General features: G+C 42.2%; 3 protein-coding genes across 3 annotated transcripts in view; all 3 read right to left on the reverse strand.

The window, feature by feature from the left end:
• The window catches only part of ash1l (ash1 (absent, small, or homeotic)-like (Drosophila)), a 30,608-nt gene extending 25,176 nt beyond the window's left edge, over positions 1-5,432 (reverse strand). The window contains 3 exon segments of the mRNA XM_051067537.1: positions 133-937; positions 3,927-4,023; positions 4,983-5,432. Of these exon segments, the coding sequence (XP_050923494.1) occupies positions 133-741 (609 nt within the window). The 5' untranslated portion in view covers positions 742-937; positions 3,927-4,023; positions 4,983-5,432.
• Positions 5,433-6,568: 1,136 nt separating this feature from the next.
• rnf115b (ring finger protein 115b) lies at positions 6,569-12,997 on the reverse strand. Its single transcript, XM_018685026.2, has 10 exons — positions 12,818-12,997; positions 12,492-12,599; positions 10,639-10,697; positions 10,416-10,473; positions 10,112-10,326; positions 8,785-8,853; positions 8,600-8,678; positions 8,354-8,447; positions 7,405-7,520; positions 6,569-7,172 (listed from the first exon to the last, which is right to left on the reverse strand). The coding sequence occupies exons 2-10, from the start codon at positions 12,567-12,569 to the stop codon at positions 7,050-7,052; spliced, it is 891 nt and encodes a 296-aa protein (XP_018540542.1). The 5' UTR covers positions 12,570-12,599; positions 12,818-12,997; the 3' UTR covers positions 6,569-7,049.
• A 403-nt stretch (positions 12,998-13,400) lies between these two features.
• scamp3 (secretory carrier membrane protein 3) lies at positions 13,401-22,687 on the reverse strand. The gene is made up of 9 exons (XM_018685025.2): positions 22,213-22,687; positions 21,836-21,916; positions 19,657-19,770; positions 19,324-19,444; positions 18,567-18,695; positions 16,566-16,725; positions 15,890-15,991; positions 15,302-15,419; positions 13,401-14,350 (listed from the first exon to the last, which is right to left on the reverse strand). Exons 1-9 carry the CDS (start codon positions 22,264-22,266, stop codon positions 14,201-14,203), a joined length of 1,029 nt encoding a protein of 342 aa, XP_018540541.1. The 5' UTR covers positions 22,267-22,687; the 3' UTR covers positions 13,401-14,200.
• Positions 22,688-22,899: the final 212 nt, after the last annotated feature.

Consider the following 22,899-nt stretch of genomic DNA (forward strand, 5'->3'; position numbering starts at 1 on the left):
TTAAGGAAGTAGGGTAAATAAACAGAAGTATGAAGACAAAATAAATATGATACACTATGAACAATGATGTCAATACTGAATGTTCATCTGCTGAATCAAAGTACATAAATTTACTAAGTTCTCCCTCCTTACCCTTTTTGCTGGAGCGCTCCCATTTACTTGGGAGGGTGACATGGTGGTAGTGCTGGCGGAAGGAGGAGCAGGAGGAGGTGGTGTTGGAGCCTTAGCAGAGGGGGTTGATGAAGATGATGGGGCTGGTCTGTTGACACTGGGACTCTTCTCCCTCTCTTTTTCCCTGCCATGCGAAGGACTCTGGCTCTGAGTGCCTGGCCCATCACCTGCAGCCCCCGAGCGGTTTCCACGAGCGCTGCCTCCTCCACGCCCCGTGTGCCTCACAGTGGCCCTGAAGGCTGGTCGGCACACATAATTCTCCAGGATCTTAGGCGGCTTCTTCATGCGTTTCGCTTGAAGGCCAATCTTAAGTTTTACGTTGCCCTCGGAGAGGCTGCTCTCTTTGATGGAGAAATGGGACTGGTCACCGCCGGCACCTCCAGGACCCCCTGAGCCTGCCCCTCCGGCACCGGCTGAGACAGCAGCAGCTCCCTCCTTCTCTCTGTCTCTTTTCTTGTCCTCCTCTTCTTCTTTCTTTCCACCCCCTCCCTCCTTCTCTCGGTCCCCCGTGGGGGCGCCTGAGAGAAGAGGTGGAGGAGTTGCAGTTCCCCCCTGAATCTTCTGATCCATCAGAACTTTAGGGGGTGTGTGAGTTAACTGGGGAGGGGATGTTGTGGATACCAGGTAGAGTTTTTCTCAGGGGGATGGGATGGGGGTGAAGGGGGGAAAAGGGGGAGGGGGATAACGGTGAGGGTGAAGCTCTCCTTGTTTTGAGGCGGCTTCTCTCCCTTCCTCGGCTGTCCAGCCCTCTTTCTCCGTCCTTCAACTGCAGGAGTAAAGACAGGTAAAGCAGGGAGAGTGAGGGGGGAAGGGAGGATGGAGGAAGCAAAAACAAAATAACCATTAGTCACCGCAACACAGAACATCAACCAAACACTGACAGTTTTAAACACTGTCCTACAACTGAGAAGTGTGAAACGTCTTATAATGAATGATGGTGCAAAGCAGACGGAGGGCAAACAATTTTTATCATCTATTTGGTTAGAGACTGTCCTTCATCCTGTCTGGGTGACTTTTTATGGCGTGTTCGTCCTCACAGCATATAACAATCTGTGACCTATTTACACAGCCATGGCTCTTCTACCTGAGAAATGTAACCTTAGGCTCAAGGACTTGAAGTTGTCAGCCCTGGGAACTATGAAGCCCACAACATCCAGAGTCAATAGTTAATCCCACAGTGCTGCCACATCCTTCTTAGGTGTCACCAGATAAGAAGCCAAATGAGCAATCCCTTAAGTTCCCTCATTAGTTGCAATGAAAGCGTGCCAGTGTTAGCGGTACGCTGCTCATACCCTGCGTTAGCGCCACAGCAGCAGAGAGCAGCATGTTTCTTAATTGTGCTCCTTAGAGGACAGCCCAATTCAATGAAGTTGTCTACAGCTCCCCATGGCCACTGAGTGATTTAATGCGGATTCGCCCCCAAGCAGGTGCTTTCTCTGGGTGAAGTCATTTGGAGGCAATTCAGAACTGTGACCTCAGCACATTGGGCCCTTCGGGGAGTTAGACAGAGGATCCGGCCGCCTTTCCCAGCCTTCGCCAGCAGCAAATGAGAGTGAGTGATAGAGCGTCAACGTGCCGGCGGTTTCTCTGCGCCCTACATTAGTGAAGAGCACTAAAGGAGCCACTTAATGGAGCCTCAGGAAAGTCATACAAGTCGTCATCAGTAAAAGAAAAAAAGGAATCTACCCTACACAGTCTTAGGCCATGTTTGTTTTGGGTTATGACTGTGGAAAACAGTAGTAGAGATTTTTTTTTTTTGTTGAACCACACAGTAAACGCCACCCAATTTTTGGAGTCTGGCTTGTACTTCCCCCACGCCCTCCTTCTGTGTTTACTTCAATTACTCACTCCATTTCGCCTCAAAACTGCAGACTCCCCCTCGCTACACATACCACACTCAAATCACACCTCCCTCTTTTCTCCAACACTCCATCAATCTCTGCGTTCTTTCACCGTTTTCTTTAAGCTTTTCCATCCTCTTCCTCCTCTCTTTCGCAAAAACTTGGAAAGCAGCGGCAACAGCACACAAACTAAAGTCACTGTGCTCCTTCTTTAATCAAAAACACATTTCGCCTCCACCACTCCACCCTCCCCACCCCCAACCTCCAACTCTGTTCACTGTGTCCTTCTTATGCAGAGTGACAAATGTTCTCCTCATTCTTTTATACTAAACGCTTGCAGTGATACTAGCTGCTTCCGCTGCCTGACAGCAGCTATGCCAAAAATAAGCCGCTGCTAGTACCAAAACTCTGTGAGAGGCTACTGACACAAGTCAAGAGAAAAGCCTCCCAGAGAGTCAAAACATTCCTCTCACCTCTAACAAGCAGAGTCAGGTCATTTACTGGCACTTGTTCCCCTGTAAATGATACGATACTGAGCCGAATCGCTTTCTAAATTGTGACTGATAAGCCTTAACACCAGAACATATCATTTTCAGGTTTAGCATCAAGGTACTTTTTTTTATTTACAAAGGAGTTAAGACTAAACTATAGTCATTTTCTCTTTTACAGTCATACTGAAAAACAATAGAATAACAACACTACTGGTTCTGAAGACATAGATTAGTCATGTCCGTCTGCAGTTTGCTTTTACTTTCAGAACAATTACCGGGAGTTTAAGGAAGAACGATAGGTATATAAAAAAAAGAACATACGTCAGAAACTAATATGAAAAACAGAGAATCAATAATCAATATCAGGCCAAGGACCTTAAAAAAAAGGCAGAGCAGGCAGGAACGTAGTAAACAACTTCCCGCGCCCCCTCCCATTTCTTTCCTCCCCTTACTCCCTCCCTCCTTTCACTCCCTCCTCACTTTTGCACACGTTGTTCATAACTGCTGATTTCCCTTTGGCCATAGCAATAGTATCCAACCCACCCACCCCCACATCATTCACATGAGGGCTGGCGTCTGCCCCCAGAGCTCGGTGTCATTTCCAGGGCTTTTACTCCATTGGTATTAACGTAGAGCCGTGCACAGGGGAGGAGGAGGAGGGGGGTGACGGACAAATTCCTTTACTACTACCATCAGTTTCTATCATCTAACAGCGGAAGTGCTCAAACATGATTGTATGGGCTTTTAAACGAAAGAGGCGACTATGATGTTTTTAACCTCGAAGACAGACGAATCACAGCACAGGACTGTAATAAATCGGACCGGAATGACAGGTGTCAGTCAGACCAGCACCACGCAAACATCCTCAGTCTTTATAATCATCCCGGGGAGGTTGAGCCAGTGCTATTATCTGGCTAAAAACACAGTGCATAAAATGTGCGTAAAAACAACATTTACATTAATTATGCTTTCCCTCAAGTTATGCAAAAACGTGGTTGACCTGTGGAGCGCTGAACAAATCAAATAACGCTATCTGCTCTCGGTTTCCTGTACAGTCAACACAGCCCCTCAAGGGAATAACTCACAAGTCTGCGAACGGATCACCCTCAATTTTCAGTGCAAGTACTCATGTGAACTCAGCAAATCCACCACTGTTTTAGTCATGGTCATAATCACTGGGAGAAAATACAGCCTCATAGACATGCTCTTGCAGTTTGTGACAGCCATTAGGTTGACACTGACTGCATGCAGTCGAGAAATAATTTAGCAAACATCCCCTCGTGTGTCACTATTAGACCATTAAAATCTACTGGAGGGACTGACAAAAACAGGAGCAGCGAGAAACCTGATCGAGTGAATCTGCACTGTTATATCAGCAGCGACTATAACCCAGTGTATGTATTAAAATATATCATCCACTCACCTCTGTAATTGTCCAGAAACGGTGTTCACATTATTTGGCTCTGTGTCCTCCCTTCGTGTGTATCAACGTGGTGGCCACATATTTTATCTTCCAAGCGCTGATTTGCCAAAACCCCCCCAAAAAAAACATGAGAGAAAAATGTCAGATTTCTGTTCAATCACGGCTGCTTTTAAGATACAAATCTAAGACATGTACCTCGGGCTGAAGAGGACAGACTGAAATTAGTATTTTGTCTCTTGCATTCAAGCTATTGCACAAGAAATGTTTTCAGATGTGCCAAATGGGATAAGAACAAGGTAATAATATTGAGCGCGGCAACAAATCTCGATCAGAAATCAATGCACACAGCTCTTGACCGCGTACAAAAATCCGATTAACCTTGCCACCTCCAAAACACAAAGTTGCGCTGGTGTAAAGCTGAGTGCCAGCGTGAAAAGCATCACCCCCCCAGAAAAATGTATTTTCATAATACTAGAATAATAACAAACAAGCCAAGGAAAGTAATGGGTATGGCGTGGTCACTTGGCGCTTAATTTAACCCGTGCATTGTGAAACGTTTGTGTTTATTTTGTAACAAGCTAGTAGCTACCATCCGTCCAATAATAGACAGCCCGTGCTACATTTTGTATCAATGGCACTGGCAGCGGCTAACTAGCCATCTATCAGGAGCCTGTTTGAGGACGATTTAGGCAAAATTTTCGCCGTGCACAGCTTTAATTTGTACTGTCCGTGGGCTGCAAATGAGTAGCAAACGCCTACAGCTTCCATACAATTTGTGTAAACCGAGTGAATATGTCACAACCCAGGACAAGTGATGTACATAATCTAACATCTCCGTCACATTCTCGTAGGCACTCGTGTTACTACATCTCAGCTACGACGGCTAACGATGCACTAGCAAGTCAGCTAAACCAGAAAAATCTTCCGACGTTGATTCAGAGACAAACGCACAATTAAATCGACCGAAACACACACGCAAAAAATGTGGCAAACTATATTCCAGCGGTGAAAAAATAACAGATGCAGCGCCGTGTAGGTTATTAAAAAAACACTAACTGTCAACAAAATGGCGGCTGCGTTGAATCAACAGAGACCCGAAATGGATCTCCCTCTTATTTCTTCTTCCTCGGTGCTAAAATCCTTTTTCCTTACAGCAACTGGTATCCGTAATATCTCCCGAGATGCTCCGAAATCCACTCCGACACGCCGTTAGCTGGGCCTGGATGTGTCAGCACGGGCCTCTCTCGTTAATCGGGCCTCCATGTCTGCTCAGCCCGTATCGCTACTGTGTCAGTACAACACGGGCATTCTCGGTCCCAGAGAGGGAGGGAGGGAGGGAGGAGGACGGACCGAGGAGGGCGGAGGGGAGAGGAGAGAAGAGAGGAGAGCAAATGTCGGTCGTACGCGGTTCCTGCGGTCCCTGGTCGTTGACGAAAAACAAACGTCTGTGTTTCATTATTTCACTATTTTCGGTTTCCGTGGAAAGCTGTGTGAAGGGGCTGGTTTGAGGGTGTGTTTTTACTGGTATGTAACAGTCAACTGTCAAACTAGCGATGCCCCCGGCCACAGACACTGTCAACATAACCTAACAGTATATAAACAGACAGTACAGGCGGGGAGAAGGCAACAGGAGCCCTTTGGCCTATAAATAAATCATTCTGCTCCATAAGGATGTTGTTCCTCTGTTCCGTTAGGGCTGAAACGACCAGCTACTCCGCCAATCAATCAGGTCATTAATATTAAAGGACACATTCGCATACTTTCAAGGCAGGTGTCTGTGTGAACATAGCAACAGTTTTTGCTTGGTGCAGTCATTCCTCCTGCTTATAACCGGTCCTTGAGAGATCCTTTCCTAATGTACTTTCACATGGGGGGCAAAACCCACAGTCTTTGTTTTGTGCACAAACATATTTCAAAGTTTGTTTGAAGATAATAAGCCTCAGCAGCTTGAATGTTGTACTCCAAAGTTAGTCTTTTTGGTACAAAATTCCCTCATTTTGTTGGCTTGTTGGCTATATATATATATATGTGTGTGTGTGTGTGTGTGTGTGTGTGTGTGTGTGTGTGTAAATTATAATATTATAAAGCCAAAAAGGCTGCAATACTCACATTTGATCAGATAAAACAACAACTGTTTGGCATTTTTGTTAAATAAATCACATATTGATGATGTTTAAGTTCCTGTAATCAACTGTTCACTTAACTAACTTGTTTCAGACATATATTCTATATGCTGCTGTATTCTGCATCATAGCCAAAAATTATATTGCACTGTATAGGCAGCATTTAGTGTTTACTGCTGTGTTGAAATAGTGGTGTGTATTTTATATTCCTGCCTGCTCTATTCTGTCTTTATCAGATTATATTCATATATATTCAGTAACATTCTATCTGTTTTATTCTACATACACTGCCATACACTGCCATATTCAAGTAAACTTTTTGACTGTATTCTGTTGAGGTCTAGAAATCTGACAAAACACTGGTCATCTTTGCATGCACTCAGATCAGTGAAACAAAACTGTCAACTGACTATTAAATGGTTAGTTTGGTAAACTAATAAATGTCTGAAATATGGTTATGAATATACAGTTTCTGCCTCTGAATCACTTTTGATTATGGGGATGAAAGACTGCAGTGCAGAGGGTCACAGGGTTAGGCTTTAATAACAGCTTTGTCTGTAGAGAAGATAAAAACTGAATCAGATTGGGTGGAAAAAAAGGTCAACAAAACACTGAATTAAGAAACTGTCTTCATAACTCTGTGTATTCCCGTCATTTTGACAACCACTGGCATCTCAGTGGTGATTAGTTCATGACATCAAAGTCAGTCATTCAGAAAACCACCTAGGAGGGCAGCGTAGCGAGAAGGACACATCACCTCCACATCTTGCCGGCAAACTGCTACGTCCTTTTGTGTGTAGTGTATCTTAAAAACGGTGAAGATGGAAACATAAAGGTCCTTAGCAGAGATGCGTATATCGTGAGAGTTTAGTCTGCAAGTTATGACTGTGATGCATGTAATGCGTGTTTTTTAAAAGCAGTCCATGTGTAGGGAAAGGTTTGAGGTGAGAAGCATGTCTCTTGAAAACAGTAAAGGAGGTAGAGTTGTTTGCCCCGTTTTTCAGATCGCCTGCCTCTCTTGTTGCTCTGTCCTGATGGAGCGGGCTTCTGGGGGTTCTGATGTGGGCGGGAGGCTGTTGTCAACGCCGTCGAGGCTTTTGCGGCAGACTGGGCAGGTGTCATGCTGTGAGAGGGAAGAGACGTGTTAATCTTCAGGCAAAGATTCAGCGATGCAACAACGTTTACAGTAAGGTAAAACCTGAGAAAGCTTTTCCTTTGGTAACAAAAAGGGTTCTGTGTTGTCTTCACAACCCTCGAGTCAGGATGTGTGACACATACAGATGAAACCTTGATGACGAATCTAACAGACCTTCAAACCCCTGAATCAACTGACCACAGCCACTCCTTGTCCTTACCAGCTCCAGCCAAGGCACTATACAATGACTGTGGAAGTAGTGGAGGCAGGGTAGCTTTCTCACAGATTCCCCCACTGAATACTCCTCCCTACATACTGGACACTCCAGTCTGCAGTCTGGGAGTGAAAAATAAGAAAAACAGAAACAGAAAGTAGAAGATTCATTACACCACAAACACACAAGGCAGGTCTGTGAGCAATTACAGTGTAATACAGTGATACCATTTTAATGTAGTTCTTGTAAATGAAAAGATATAAGGAGAAAAAGAATGACAGGAGGAGGAAAGGCAAGATGGGAAGAGGAAGGGAAATACACCAGAAGGAGAGCACAGATAGAGGGAGAGAAGGAAAAACAGAGAGAGGAAGAGGGTGATAAAAGAAGGGAAGAAAAGATAACAGGAAGGAAGAGTTGATGGGAGGAGGGATGGAGATATGGGGGAAAGACATGAAGAGATGAATGAAAGAACAGGTGAGAGTAGAGAAGGAGAGATAGGAGGTAGGATGGAAAGACAGAAGGAGAAAATGAAAGATAGGAGGAGGAAAGGAGAGAGGAGAGATGAGAGGAGAGGTAGGAGGGAAGGGAGATAGAGGAGGAAAGGAGTGGTAAAAGAAGGGAGGGAAATAGAACAAGAGGGAAGGAATGATAGAAAGCAGGAGGGAGATATAGGAGAATGAAAGGAAAAGAAAGATAGAAAAAGGATGAAATATAAGGGGGGTTGGAAAGATTGAAGGAGGGAAGGAATGATAGAAGGAGGAAAAGCAAGACAGAAAGAGGGAAAGGAAAGGAGTAAGGAGGCAGGAAAAGACAGAAGAAGGAAAGACAAGATGGGAGGAGGGAACAAAAATATAGGGGAAGGAAATGAGAGATAGGAAGAGGAAAGACAGGAGAAGGACAGTAGGATTGTACATTACTGTAAACTGTATTAGAATGATCATGTTGGGATTCCCACCTGTCTGTTCCTGAGAGATGCAAACGGTTGGCAGGGATGAGATCATCTCCTTTTCTGCAGGAGGTGGACCTGTGCTCTCCAACTGTCCTAACAACTAGGTAAGTGGGAGAGGGAATAAGTAGTGTGGATATATAGGTGAAGGGATACAAGAAAGAGAGAAAACAAACAAGAGTCTGATAGATAAAAGCATGGAAACTAAACACTATAACTTGATGATGACAGAGGTTTGGAGCTGTAGAAACTAACCTCTGTGATGACAGCATCCAAACCTCCCTGACCCCACGCATAGTCTCCTGGGTTTGAGTACAACTGTAGCATGCTGGATCTGAGGGACAAACAGAAAGAAAGACAGAGAAAGATGGCAGTTGTCAAACACAGTCATGTGAAATCAAAAAGTAAATGATGTGAATCGAAAATTAAAAGGCGTTTACAGTGCAGCTGGTGCAGATCCAGGGTTTCCATTGTTGGCAAACAGGCCAGCCAAGAACTGCTGCACGATCCTTGAAAGTGAAAAAAAAAAACACAAGACAGCAAACATGACTGCTTCAGTGTGCTTTAAAAACACATACTTCATGGTACATTTAACTGTTTCAATTCACGCCTTGCCTTTATGATTTTATTTGGAGCTAGTAAATCAACTGATGCATGCAAATAATCTCTTCACTTAAAATGACAGCAGGCACACAACAGATAAGGAGTGTTACTGTTACACAGTGGGTATGAAACCCCCTAAGTCGGCATTGTCATCTTTACATTTCTAACACAAATGTAAGACAGTAATAAGCTTTCTCCCATATTTTCACTGCTGTGTAGTGATGGTATAGTGTACTGTTGCTAATATTTATGAGGCTGGAATCAGTTTTATAAAACATGCATGAGTAAAAGAAAAAACTGACATGTGAGCTGTGAGTCCTGAATGGCACGCACTATTCTTTATTATTCTTTATATTGTATGTTGTCAGATAAATCTCAACACAGTACAGGTTGTGAGTGAGAGTATTTCCTTCCTTTATTATTCATAATCTGATGATATGACAGGATACCAACCCCCGTCTGGATTCTTCCCTAACGTCAGCTCTGATGATCAGATGGACTAAACATTGGATCTCTTAAAACTACATCACTGTTCCTCAGTATTTTATCATCGTTTAAAGAACGTAAATGTCATAATTTTATATATTTACCAATAAAGAGCCACCCTTCTTCCCAGGCTAACTCGTCTTATGTTCCCCAGCAGCAATACTAAATACTACATAAAGTATTTTCAACTTATTTGAAATTATACAGTAATAATGTTACTATACCTTGTAAATACTTAATAGGTGCTCAGTAATTAAAAAGTACTTAGAGTATTTAAATTCCTCTTAAGCAAGTTGTTACACCCTTATTACTTTACCTCTTGTCCTCTTCCCTTCTATTCACATATTTTCCCAGTGTAGGTACAGTTTTACAGACTTTTTATTGGTATCCTGCAAGCACTTCACAATCTAAAGCGATAATCACCTTTTGAAGTAATACATGTGTATACATTATAAAAAGAAATTTCAAACTTCAAAACTATGAAAATTATGTAGTTGTTCCTTATTACACTAAAATTATAAATGTATTTATGTGCAAAAATACAAGCTGTTTAGAACTGTATTTTGGTGGTTGTTTGTTCTGTATGTACAAGTTTTTAATAAATGAATAGAAATAAATATCTAAATCAGCAGGGTTCAGCACACACTGGTGATGTTTCTGTGTACCATGTCCACACACCCTTCCACTGCAGGCCTTTGTTCAGGCCTGGATGACCTCTCTTGTTCAGGCTGGGACGTAGACTCTGGTTCTCTGGCCTCAGCGGCAGCACCTGGTGTCACCAGAGAGGGACGGCTCTGACCTGCAGATACCTGCTCGCTGTCGTCTGGGTGGGACTCTGAGGAGGGCGGATGCGACAGCAGAGCAGAGCGTTCCATAAACAGCAGCTGCCATAACTTGGAGAGAGACCAGAGGCGCAATGTGTCAAACAAAGCCTCAGAGAAAGAAGAGTGTTCTTATTAAAATGCCATTCGTAAGGACAAACCTCTGAGAAGAATGAGTTTGAGTCTTCACTGGCTGCTGATGTGCTGTCCTGCAGGAGACTGGAGAGCAAAATAAAAATCAGTCTTATGTCAGTGGTGTAAAACAACAACTACAACTTTTAAGGGCCTGACACTCCTGATGACTTTCAAATAAAAAGCTTTTCAAAATTCACCACCTACAGTATAAAGAACACTCCATTTTAAACTCCAAAAACTGAGCTGTACCTGGAGTCTTCTGCCACCTCCTCAATGAAGCCAGAGTCACATCTGGGGCAGACGAAATCCTTCAAGAGAAAAAAAAATATATACACTACACTTCCGAAAGTATGTGAACACTCAAACATCTCATCTCACTCCAAAACTATGGGCGTTAATCTGCTGCTGTAACCACCTCCATTCTCCTGGGATGGCTTTTGATAACAGACCTGGAACTGCAGAGATCTGCACTAGTTCACCCATATGAGCATTAGTGAGGCTGCAGCTGATGGTGGGTGATGCAGCCTGGCTGACAGTTGGTGTTCCGGTTCTTATCAAAAGTATTGGGTGGAGCTGAACTGTGGGATCGGTGCAGGCTGGTCGAGTTATTCCACACCAAACTCAGAAAAGATTTCTTTCTGGACCTTGCTTTGTGCACAGTCATTGTCATGTTGAGACACTTTGGCATTTTGCCTCTTTGATTAGATAGTGACAGTGTAGATACAGACAGGAAACGAGGGGGGAGAGAGAGAGGGGTTATGATATGCAAAAAAGTTTCAGTGCCAGAATCAAACCTGGTACATAGCGGTTATATGGTTTGCTTCTTAACCACTAGGCCGAAGGGTTATGCTCCTATAGCACTATGATTTTGCCTTACTGGGACTAAGGGACATAACCCAGATCACAAAAGACTACCCCAGGCCAAAACTACTCAAAAATCTAGGTACCCCTGTAGCGTCAGGTTTAAACACATCGTTATTGCAATGTCCCCAGTTTAATTCCATCTGGGGACCTGTTGCATGCAATCCCCCAAAGATAACTGATGACAAAAAATGTTCTGAAAGTATCAAAAGAAAAAGCACCTGTTGCCCCTTTAGAAACTGGTTTAATGCAATAATATCCAAGCAGCATTTTGCCTGAATGTTTATTACTTAATATACTGTTGTAGAGTAGTTTGAATCTACAACAATGTATCTCTCTTATAATTATATGCTGTGTTTTTTTTCTGTGAAACCTTTATCTGCAAAGTAACTTTAGCTTTCAGATAAAGATAGTGGAGTTATCACCACTGATGTTTCCTGTCTGTGCAGTCAGCTGACAACAATAATGGACAATGACAAACAAATAATCTTAAAGAACAGAGGACAAGCAGTGATGTCCACATAGTTTTGGCTGTACGATAAACATTAATACACTCTCTGTGTCTCTCTTACACATGTGTTACTGGTATCTCATAACAACATCAGTGCGTAATCTTGCCGTGAAAAGCGGCAGCTGCGCAACAAATGCGCTCCAGCAGACACTTCAACAAAGTGCGCTCCCTCCCACTTCTCCAGGAGAAATGAACCCCCAGCAAAATAAATACAAGTCATTCAGTTACGTCCTGAAATTGAGCTGTTCTGAGACAAAGCAGGGGGCAAAACAACTCGTTTTGCTGCGGGTGTTACATGCGCCTATTTGCGGCTCTGTGGCATATGACGGCGTGTGGAGCCCTGTACGTGCTGCTGGTGCATGTGGTGACACCCGACCAGCCCCTCTTACGTCTCTGACACGCAGTTGACAGTAGACAACTGGACACATAGTCGCCAACAGTGGTGCTTCTAAATATGGCAACGTGAATCGCCAGATTTTACCCCCCCCCTCTCTCTAATGTAATATCTCGGTGCAAGCTGTGCGCACATTAAAAACCAACCATCAGCCTGCCATGTGAGTGTTTTAGTGATCCTGTAGTTATCATAACTTTAGAGTAAACAGTTTAAGAATAAATCTTGACACATTTAAAAACAAAGAGCCCTGATAATCGTAATTCCCCCCTCTATGGGCGCGTGAATGATTCCCAGTCCAGCACGTGTGGAATAAAAACACTCTCCAAAGTGACTCACCGGGAGTTTGGGGTTTGTTTCACATTTACAGCAGTGACAGAAAAACCGGTGTTGTGGTGCCTCCGCAGCCTCCGCCATCTTCACGGTGAAGTGCAGTGCCTGACGTCGCTGTGGCAGCCCATAAAAGTCTCGGACGGTTTGTCCGACGGGTCAGGGCAGTCCAGGAGGGTTTGGTGTCAGAAAACCGGCAGCAGATGGCACGTTAATATCAACAACAAGCAAGCAACACAATCCTCACATTTACATGATTATAAATAAAGTTTATAAGAAAAAGATTTTAGACTGGCTGCGTGTTTAATAACTTTTTAATAATAAAAAATACTTACCTGCTGAAGTTTACTTCGTCAGCGCTGCTAAGATTAAGCTGCAAAAGAAAACCCAGCGCAAAGCAACAAGTTGTCAGGATGCAGTTTCCTTGAAGTATGTTGGGTGTCGCCAGAGGGGCCTTCTCCCTTTGAAAACTCAAATTAATTGAACCCTGTGCTTGAATTATATCAGTTAGGTTTGTTTTTACAGTGAGGAAATTCGACCCGTGTGGTTTCCTAGCAACGCAACTGCAGTTAACGGCTGTAGAAAATGTCAGTTAATAACGACAAACTGTGCAAATAACATGTAAAGGAACTGAATTTGCTTAAAGTTGGGGAGTTTACTCAATTAAAACATAAATACAACATTAAAACATACTTAACTTTTCCTCAGATAAAAAAAACTTTTCAATCTTGTTTACTCTTGACCTTGGAAACTGTTTCCATGACAACCGGGCGACTCCAGCTCCGCTTCAGCTAATAAGGAAGATGGTGTTATACAACTGAAACCACCAGAGCAGCTAATTAGTGGACTTTGTGCTGAGGTTGTTTTTTTTTTTTTTTTGTTAATGTTAATCAATAATGTAAGACAAAATAGGTGCAGTTGACTGTGTAAGCATGACAATTTATTTTTTATTAAAACCAAGACAGTGACTTGTAATAATCATAAGAACCACAAGCAACACCAACATAACAGTGACAGATATATTGTAACCAAAACAACACATGTTGATAATCTTTACAGTATGAGAGGGTTTTGGCAATACGGTAAATAGGCATTCTCATCTGGAATAATAACAAAAATTCGTTAGTTTTACACTTAAGCAACAAAAAATAGCGTTGGCTAAAAGTCAATCTGCTCAGTTGTGGATGAAAGGTTAGAATGGCAATGTTTCAGTGTTCAGCTCCAACTCTTTAACATCTGTTGCAAACATGGCCCCTCGTAAACACAACGTACATCTGAGTCATTTAAAAATGGGAAATATCCACGCTAGTACTATTCCACTTGGCACAGAGCTTGTCTTTTCATATAAAAAGCATCTCCCTGCATTCACTGACACTTGGTACGACTGTGATAAATTTCTTACAGCTTCAGCATCTTATTGTTTTCACATCTCGCACCATTTTTCTGCTTCTTGAATCAACACTTACGATATGTTGACTCCTGGTTTGGCAATATAGCTAACTTGTCCTGTACACATTTTGAAAGTAGACAACCCCACCTCTGTCTCATGCAAGTGCCCTAAAGTTCAGGTGTCCCCAGGGTAATTAATAAGACTCAACTGCCCCTCTTCATCTAATTCTTATCACCTGTGGGGAAATAAATACCATACTGTTCCTCTATCAAGCTGAGAAGGCCCTCCTTCCTGCGCTTCTTACCCTCCCAGCCCCTCCTGTCCCTCTCTATCGAGGTGCGGTGAAGGCCCCCTGGGCGGCGTTGGTGGCGGCGCTGGCGGCGGCCTGGCGTACAGCCTGATTGGACATGACTCCGGTGGCGAACTCAGCCTGGGCCTTTTGGAAGCTGGCATCAGTCTGCCTGTACAGACTGTGGACCTGAACGGGCGGGAGAAAGAAGAACACGCTGACACCTGATACACGCAGCAATTCATCATCATATGATGCATTGTGAGGGTGAAAATGATACACAGAACCTGATATCATGGCTATTCTTCTGACTGTTTGTTATCTACTGGCTGCCTCATGGTAGTTGGACCACCTGGGCACAGCGGGTGGCAGTATTTGCATAGAGCAGGTAGAAAATGCAAATATAGCTTGGCAATTTTGTTGTTCCTTTGGCTTTATTTGAGAAAATGTGACCTACTAGATCATGTACCGCTATTTCCTATTGTCTCCCATTTATTTTTAGACTTACTGAAAGTATTTAAGTATTACTGACTTAAACCTGCTGTTCATTCACTTTGTACTTTACATGAACTCACAACCCTATTCCTTTCTGACCTGTATAAACACTATATCCTGGGTTCAGCGACCTAGATAGCTGGAGTACTATCAGAGGAATAATACTTTAGCATGTAAACACCTTATCCAGGTTTCTGAATATTCTGTGCCTTGGGAAACAGAGGATCATCAACTGAAGTTGCGTAGTAGTTAGTCGGTAAAAAAAAAAAATATGAGGGTAAATGAAGAAGGAGCTCCGTGGTCACCATTTTGACAGTGACTATTATCCAAAACAGAAAAACCACAAAAGTTACTTAATAATGCATAATCAGCAAAGTCACTCAAAGTCAAACTTACCTCCTTCTAGTTATCAATCACCCTGTATATCTACACTAAATATGAGTGTACTACTTTATGAGGTTCACGCTTTGACCCATTTACTTGTGCTTATGCTCTGTGGAATTCCTGTATTTACCATACTACTATGAATATCCTGTTAATTAATCCACGCAGGGATAGTGCGACTGACACCTTGTCAAAAAAGGCAACCTTAATTTGAGTCACTATCTGTGAATCCACCCCCCCACACCTTCCCCTTCCCCTCACCTTCTTCAGCAGGACAACCCCCATGGCGGTTTGGGCCGTAAAGAGGATGGCATTTATCATCATGATCGCACCGACGGGAACGCTCGTCTTCAGAGCAGCCAGGCTCACAATCCACCCGCTGAGAGAGGAAAGAGGCCGTGAGGACAGAGAAATAAAAGACAGAAAGCGAGGAATGGCGAGGGAAGTCGATTAATATCCACTTTTGCACCTGGAATTCAAAGGCAATCTATGTGCGAGTAAGTTATCCAGACAACAACATTTACACCTGGTATTATATTATCCTTGTTATCTTTGCTCTGTCAGCACTGTTAGCTCAAATAAGGACAGTGTGTACTTAGTTAAGAAGTGTTAACAATATTAGCTGACTGATGAAAGAAAAAGTTTCGCTATATTAAACTTTCTTCACAAAGCAAACCTGTAACCTGCAAACAAGTATAATTAGATAACATTAACAATGGCTGCATTCCAATTTTTTTCTTCCCAGATAAGACAGCCAGATACAGATTTTGCTAATATATACAAGTGTTAACATGAAAAACATGAACTGGAAAGAGTCTAACACAGAGATGGTTTGTTTGTTAGTCATACCTGAAACCCCAGCCAGGGATGCCAATCGTCATGATGACATAGACGACCACTTGGGCAAAGAAAACGAAGAAGAAGACGAAGAAGTTGAAGGAGCTGTCACTCCTGGTGAGGACAAGGAAAATATTATTGCTGAGCAAAATGAAGCAACAACTCACATCCGTTTACAGTACGCTTTACTAATATGACGTCTTCACAGAGTGCACACCAACAACACGGGTGCTTTCACCTACCAAATACAAAAATACTAACAGGAAATTGAAGCAAATGTCCACACAGGCCTTTAAAAGGTAAGTTGGCATGAAATATTTATCTTATTTTATATAAACCAGTTGTCTTTGTTCACATGCGTCTTTTGCTGGTGTCCCTAGTTCCTCCTCCATTGCTTTCTCTCTCTCTCAGATTCAGTTCCTATTAAAACACAGGGTAGAGTCAATGGCTCCTATAGGCCATTTATAAAGTGAACAGCATGTGGCAGGGGTCACTATTAATACTTCTAAAGGCTGTTCCCAGGCAGGTCTGAGGTGAACCCTGAAGAATGTCATTGACTGGGAGCCATGTAAGACTTTCTTGGCTCATCCTGGATCAAAATGCAGCCAGTAATCATAAATTTAAACAGCTAGTGAAGGATAAAGTTGTAGTTTTTGGCCCACTTTTTCATCAAGATGGCAGCACACACCTGAAGGCTTTGTACACAGGTCGGTACCAACAGACGAAGGAGCAGGGGGTGAAGAGAAGCGCCCAGAGGATGGCGAGGCCCAGGCCGACGCCGCCACTGGGGTCCACGCAGAACATGGCCAGGGAGGAGATGAGGTTGAAGAGCAGCGTGCAAGTGCAGACTGGACATAGACAAAGACGGATAAAAAGAAGACACCGTGTACAAAAGGAAGAGAGGGAGTGGTTGAACAAGAGTCAACAGCACCACAGTCTGCGTTTAAGGATCTCACTCTTTGTTGCTTTAATACAGAGCTGCGGACTAAAACACAAATCCAACTTGCCCATCCCCCCCTCGTGAGAAGAAGACAGTTTGTCAGGATTTTGGCTGATGCAATATGACGCTATTTGTTACTACTTCTCTTTGCATACTGCTGGGTGTAGAGTTGGCTCTTGTGGTTGCCCCTAGTTCCAGGCTTTAGAGTCAAGGTGGTTTTTAGGGCACGTCTGGAACAAAAGCTAAATTAATCATCATCATCATCTGAAGCATTTGTCAAAACCAATTTTTATATCCTGTTTGCACCAGCTGTTATCTTTTTAATCTCATGTGGGTTTCTTTGTTTTTGTTTTGATTTTGTTGATAAAATCTATAAGGTATGATGTTTCTAGTATTTGATGTTCAAAGTTATAATCATATCTCAATTACAGAGAAATTTACTCTGGGTGCATATTGAGTGACTATATGCAGTCAATAATTACAATTAAATGATAACTACTGAATACTAGGACTGAAGTAAAAGAGAAACAACAGAGTTATCAGTAGACAGGAATAAGGGACTAAAATACATAACAGAGCATGCAATATTAACAGCAGGCATGACAATAGCTATTAAATATGTAATGTATTATTTGGATTCTACAGTTTCATGGGGCAGAGGATCCAAGAGACTGGTACGAGACTTTGGATCATTTGCTATGATTAAACAAAAAAGGCAAATAATAATTACATAATTTTATAGGTTAGTACAGGCTGTTTTTGCAGGATTATCAAAGTAAAATCATGTATATCCATCATCATCGGTTTTCAGCATTCAGCAGTGAAAATAAAACAGAAAGTAAAATATAGCTGGGAAAAAAAATTAACTTGGTTTCTGTTCAGTTTCATTTTTTGTTTGTTGTCTCTCTCTCTCTCGTGTGCTCACTTTCTGTCTGTCCCCCTCTCTCTCTCATTTTCGTTTTCAAAAACGGTATCAAGGTTCATTTTAAAATCATGCTAGAATCCAGATGTATGTTTGTGAACACATATCTGAACCCAAAACTAAACAAATTTTCCCAGTGTGTGTACTATTACTATTGGAAGCTCTGTGTGGGTCAATAACAACTAATTTATTTGACCTGGTCCTTGTTTAAATGCTCCAGGTGAAAACAGCTGAATCTTCTTCACCTTCGGTAAACACTGATTTCAGCTGGTCCCTCCCACAGCTCTCAATCTAGCACTTAAGTGTCAGAGTCTTTGTGCAAACATTCAAGCTTGTACTCCAAACAGGACAGTGGAGTTCACACAGGCATGAGTCAGCTCTAGGTTCAGCTTCTCAAGATATTCTTTTAGCTCCTACTGGCTCACATATACCACAGGTTCCCCACACCACACCACCCAAACCCCTACAGAGATACAACACTTAATTTATAGCGTGTGTGAAGATTCCTGGTCATCCAGGTGAAAGTATTTTCTATGTGCTACAGGAAGGCAACTAGGACTTGCTTGAGGTTCTTGAAGACGTTTCACCTCTCACTCGAAAGGCTTCTGTAGTTCTAACTGACTAGTGAGGACACCAGGAATTTACCCTCTGGTGCGACTGTTAACACCTGGACTATCTCAAAGTTAAATGCCCCCAGTGCCCTACATGAGGTTAAATGCTTTGAAGAACCTGAGTCAAGTCCAGCTGCCTTCATTTGCAGTGTTACATCAGGACGCTAATGTTAAGTTACACAATTGTACAGCAGAGTATGAGTTATAGGAACTCACACATCCAGAAGTAGTACATGATGGTGACTGTGCGCTGGAAACGCTGACTGATCTCCACATTGATGTCCTGGTAGAAGCAGGGGCCCACTGGGCAGAATGAGGGCAGCGGAGGCCAGTTATTCTGACGGGCTGAAGAGGAAGACAGTGAGAAACAGTGATTTCTTAAGCAACACTTTACTTTAACTCTCCAATTTGCATTTGTAAGCAGCATATACACATTTATTTTCTTTATAATATAGTTGTAGACAGAGCTAATGTATTTGTCCCCAACTATAACTCCTCCTGTGGACACCCATGAGCGGAGACTGCTGTAATGAATGAAAATATAGTAAAAAAAAACTGCTGTAAAAATGGAAAATATGCCTAAACAGGACAAATTATAGTTGTTAAGATCTGCCTAAACTACATTACAGTAAATTATAACCCATTTAATAAATGTTTATTTATGGTAAAATCAAGGGATTTCAATTAATTTCTTTCAATATCTTTGATTTTCGGTTGAAATGTGAAAATGTTAACTTTACAGTGACTTTGGCATCTATATGTTGTAAAAATTACTAAGTAAATATATGTTTGCATTCAAAACACCAGCTCTATTACCTGTGTATATCATAGCATTTCCATATATCTGCTATACATCATCAAAACATGAACTGTATTTATAAGTATTCATCATGGACTATAAATGTGACAGAACCAGTTTCAGCAACTGGTTCCCTTAACCCCCCAAATAATTCCTCATCTCCTCCTCTCTTACAGGCTCCAGGTCCCAGGCTGTGTGACTCCAGCTCCCTCTCTCTCCTCTCCAGCTCCCGGGCTTTCTTCTCCAGCTCCTCCTGCTTCTTCAGGAGCTCTGCTGTGGTAGCATTGACTGCAGTCTACACACACAGGCAGACACAGAAACTGCATGTCAAGTTTCAAAGAGATAGGTTGTGTGTTTGTGTCATAAATAATGAAAAGGATTTATGTAAAAGACCCGGAATCTGATGGTAAGAGATTCCCAGAGGAGATTCGGTTGAGTGTACAAACGTCGAGTGTTTTCTATGAAGTGCAGACACAGGACTGAATGTACACTTTGCAGCGTGTATACCTGGGAGTTGTAGGAGCCATAGTTGCGAGGCTCAGTGGGTGTTGTCCTGCTGGGTGGGGTCTGCGCAGGCACAGATGGAGCAGAGGGAGAGGTGGCTTCATATGGTGGTGGAGGCTAGAAAATATATTGTAAAGACATACATAAAACATAAAACATGTCAGAATATAACTTTTCCCTGCTCATGTGTTATCAATCATTTGAGTTTAATGGCTCCAGTGACTCATGATTGTCCATAATTACTAAAGGACATTGCCAGTAATAGACCAAGACCAGAGTGAGTCTGCATTATGTCAGAACACGGTTATACAAGGCAGTTAACTGTGGATAACTGCAGGAGTGGGTATAGAGATTTGTGCTCACGCATTCAGTTTCATAATGATAAAGATCTATGAAGACAACACAGGTCAAGTTTAGTTCCTGTTCCTGCAGTATTTGCTAATACTAACACAGCTGACAGGAAGTACACGTTCCCTAGCAACAGAACTCCACTGACACGGTTCATAACTTAGACCCAAGCTGTTTCCTAGCAACAAAATCTCTAAACTCTATAACATTCACATACACCTTGTGTATGGTTCAGTTCTTTTGTGTCTGCTTTCTGCTTTTGTGGTAACTGGTCGTACTTTAACTGAACATTTTAAGACATAAGAACTGTATAATGGTGTTTATTCATGTACAATCCAGTCCTCACACTCATGGCTGGATAACCAGAGCAGGTGAAGCAGGTAACTGCACTGCAGCCATTAAATGGATTATAAGACACACACACACACACACATACACATGAGCAGGACCACAGGTTAAAACAGACATAAATAACACACTGTTTTTAGCCTTTGCATCTCTCTGTGGTCATTTTGTGTCTCTTTGTAGTCACTTTGTGCATCTCTGTAGTCACTCTTTGTGTCTTTATAGTTGTTTTGTGTGTTTTTGGAGTCACTTCCTTTCTCCTTGTAGTAGACTTTGTAGGGATTTTGTGTCTCTGAAGTACTTCTATGTCACTTTGAGTCTTTGTAGTCACTTTGTTTCTCTTTGATGTAATTTAGTGTCTCTTCGTAGTTATTGTGTTTCTGTTTATGCTCGTTTTGCATCAGTTTATAGTAAATTTGCAGCCCTCAATCAAGGCTCTAGTTCATCCGTGCCAGGACCTTGAACTCTGAACACTGACAGCTCCACAATTACAATTAAAATTGTGTGTCAGCTGAAGCACCACTGAAGCACAAGATCAGCTGACATAACAAGGCAGAAAAATTTATTTAAGATATTCAGTTTTTTTTTCCCCACCATGGCTCCATCCAAACTGAATCACCACCATCATCTGTGATTTGTTCAGCGATCCAAATACAATGTATGAACAAAGTGAAATGAAACTGCAGTTTGGTTTGATTATCAGGAAGCTTAAGCTCCACCGTGACTCACAAAGTTAAATGTCAGTCAGTTTCTTTATCTAAAAAAAAGACAAAACAGAAAAATTTCTAGTTTATTTCTATACCTAGCAGAACAAACTCACTTTATGTGCATTTTACTTTCCAACTATCCACAAATATTTTAATTCATTTGTTACTTTTACAGCAGATAACCTCAGGCTTGTCTGCAGCCAGCTCTGAAGCCAAGCTGAAAGAAGCTACAGACTCTTGGATTAAACATTAAACTAAAAGGCACTTTAGTCTGATTACCTGGCTACATTTTGCAGCCTTGTGCCTGCATACAGCATATTTCTAAATTAACTTGTGTTTAATCAAATTACCCCACAGCACCGTGGAACCAGGTGATTAGAGGAAGTGTACGAAAGACAGTGAAGCATTTTTTCAAAATAAAATGTCAAATATTTATTGGTTCCAGCTTCTCAAATGTGAGAATTTGAGACTTTTGTTAATCATATATGATAACATATTGAATATGTTTGGGTTTCAGACTGTCAGTTGAAAGAAACAAGCAATCCGAATACATTTACTTGGGCTGTTAGGAAGGTATAATGTGCATTTTTCACTATTTCACTAAAGGTAGAGTGGAGGAAAAGATAAAACTTTAATGTTTTGATAATGCTGAATAAATCACAGACAAAACAATTAATCAAGGAATCAACTGGCAGATTAATTAATGATGAAAACAATTGTTAGTTGGAGCCCTAGGTATTTTAATGACTCCGCTATAATCTCACAAAGAAAATATTGCTCACCCCAGTCGTGTTGTCAAATGGGTTGTAAAGATCCAGTGTGGCATATCCTGTGTTGCTGCTGTGTTGAGTCACTGCAGGGTCCTGTGGCAGACAAACAAAATGTTAATTTAATTAGCACAGTAGAAAAGTTTGACTTTGCTGGAACATTAATCTTCATTTCACCAAGCTGAGTGGTTTTTATCAGCGCGTTAGTAAGAGCTACAAGTGGGCAATGATCAGGGAAGGCAGGAAGGCCCAGCAACAGCCACACATGTCACATGAGCAACAACATGCGTGCTATTACACAGAGACAACATCAATTGACTTTCATCCATCAAACACACCATCACAGACACACTGACGGTTGCTAATGTTAGCTTTTATTTCAAAACACCCACCTGGAAAGGGTTGTGGTCATCCACCGGGTCTGGAAAGCTCGTGTATTTTGACATGTTGGTGGCCGGTTAATGGCGGAAATCGGAGCTAATGTCAAGTAGCCACCACTTAGAGCTAATGTTAGGAAAAGAGGAAAGGCAGCCGTCTACCACCAGACGAAAATGCTACGTTTGTTTCTTTTCCAAAGCGAAAGTGCGGGCGGCGTTTCGGTGTTTTTATCCCAGTGAACTAGCTACCCGCCCCTCCTCCGGTGATCATGTCTCCGCAGCTTAAATAACAGGTGAACACGACTTAACGTTACAGACAGGTGAACGGTTGTATCCCCTGGAGGTTTTCCCTCTTCAGTCCTGACCGTCAGGATCCGGTTTGCAGCTACGTCGTGTGGCAGGAGATCAAAACGGGTCCGTTATTTGCCTCCTGCAAGATAACGACCGAGGCTCGGGAAGTAACCAGACAGCCGAGGTCATGTGACTGCTGCTGCGGCAGAGGAACACGTGGGAACTGACGGGGGCGTGGCCACGCAAACCTATTTTTTTAAATTATTTGGATTTAACTTTTTTATTTTATTTTATTTTAATTTATTCTATTTTTTCTCATTTAAAAAAATAACTCGTATAATTATTTTCATTTACATCCAATCAATTGGGACTGTATACAGGTTTGGTGGGTTCGTTTTAACAACTTTGTTT

The sequence above is a fragment of the Lates calcarifer genome, linkage group LG3, assembly GCF_001640805.2.
Source record: "Lates calcarifer isolate ASB-BC8 linkage group LG3, TLL_Latcal_v3, whole genome shotgun sequence".
NCBI classification, from domain to species: Eukaryota; Metazoa; Chordata; class Actinopteri; family Centropomidae; genus Lates; species Lates calcarifer.

Coding starts and splice junctions, on each gene's coding strand:
- rnf115b (XM_018685026.2), bottom strand. CDS start 12,569: ATGGCGGAGGCTGCGGAGGCACCACAACACCGGTTTTTCTGTCACTGC. Junction 8,854..10,111: donor CAAAGGCCTGCAGTGGAAGG/GTGTGTGGACAT, acceptor TTCACTTTCAAG/GATCGTGCAGCAGTTCTTGG. Junction 8,679..8,784: donor GGATCTGCACCAGCTGCACT/GTAAACGCCTTT, acceptor TTTGTCCCTCAG/ATCCAGCATGCTACAGTTGT.
- scamp3 (XM_018685025.2), bottom strand. CDS start 22,266: ATGTCAAAATACACGAGCTTTCCAGACCCGGTGGATGACCACAACCCT. Junction 21,917..22,212: donor ATGACCACAACCCTTTCCAG/GTGGGTGTTTTG, acceptor TGTCTGCCACAG/GACCCTGCAGTGACTCAACA. Junction 14,351..15,301: donor GGGTTGTCCTGCTGAAGAAG/GTGAGGGGAAGG, acceptor CCGCCCGTTCAG/GTCCACAGTCTGTACAGGCA.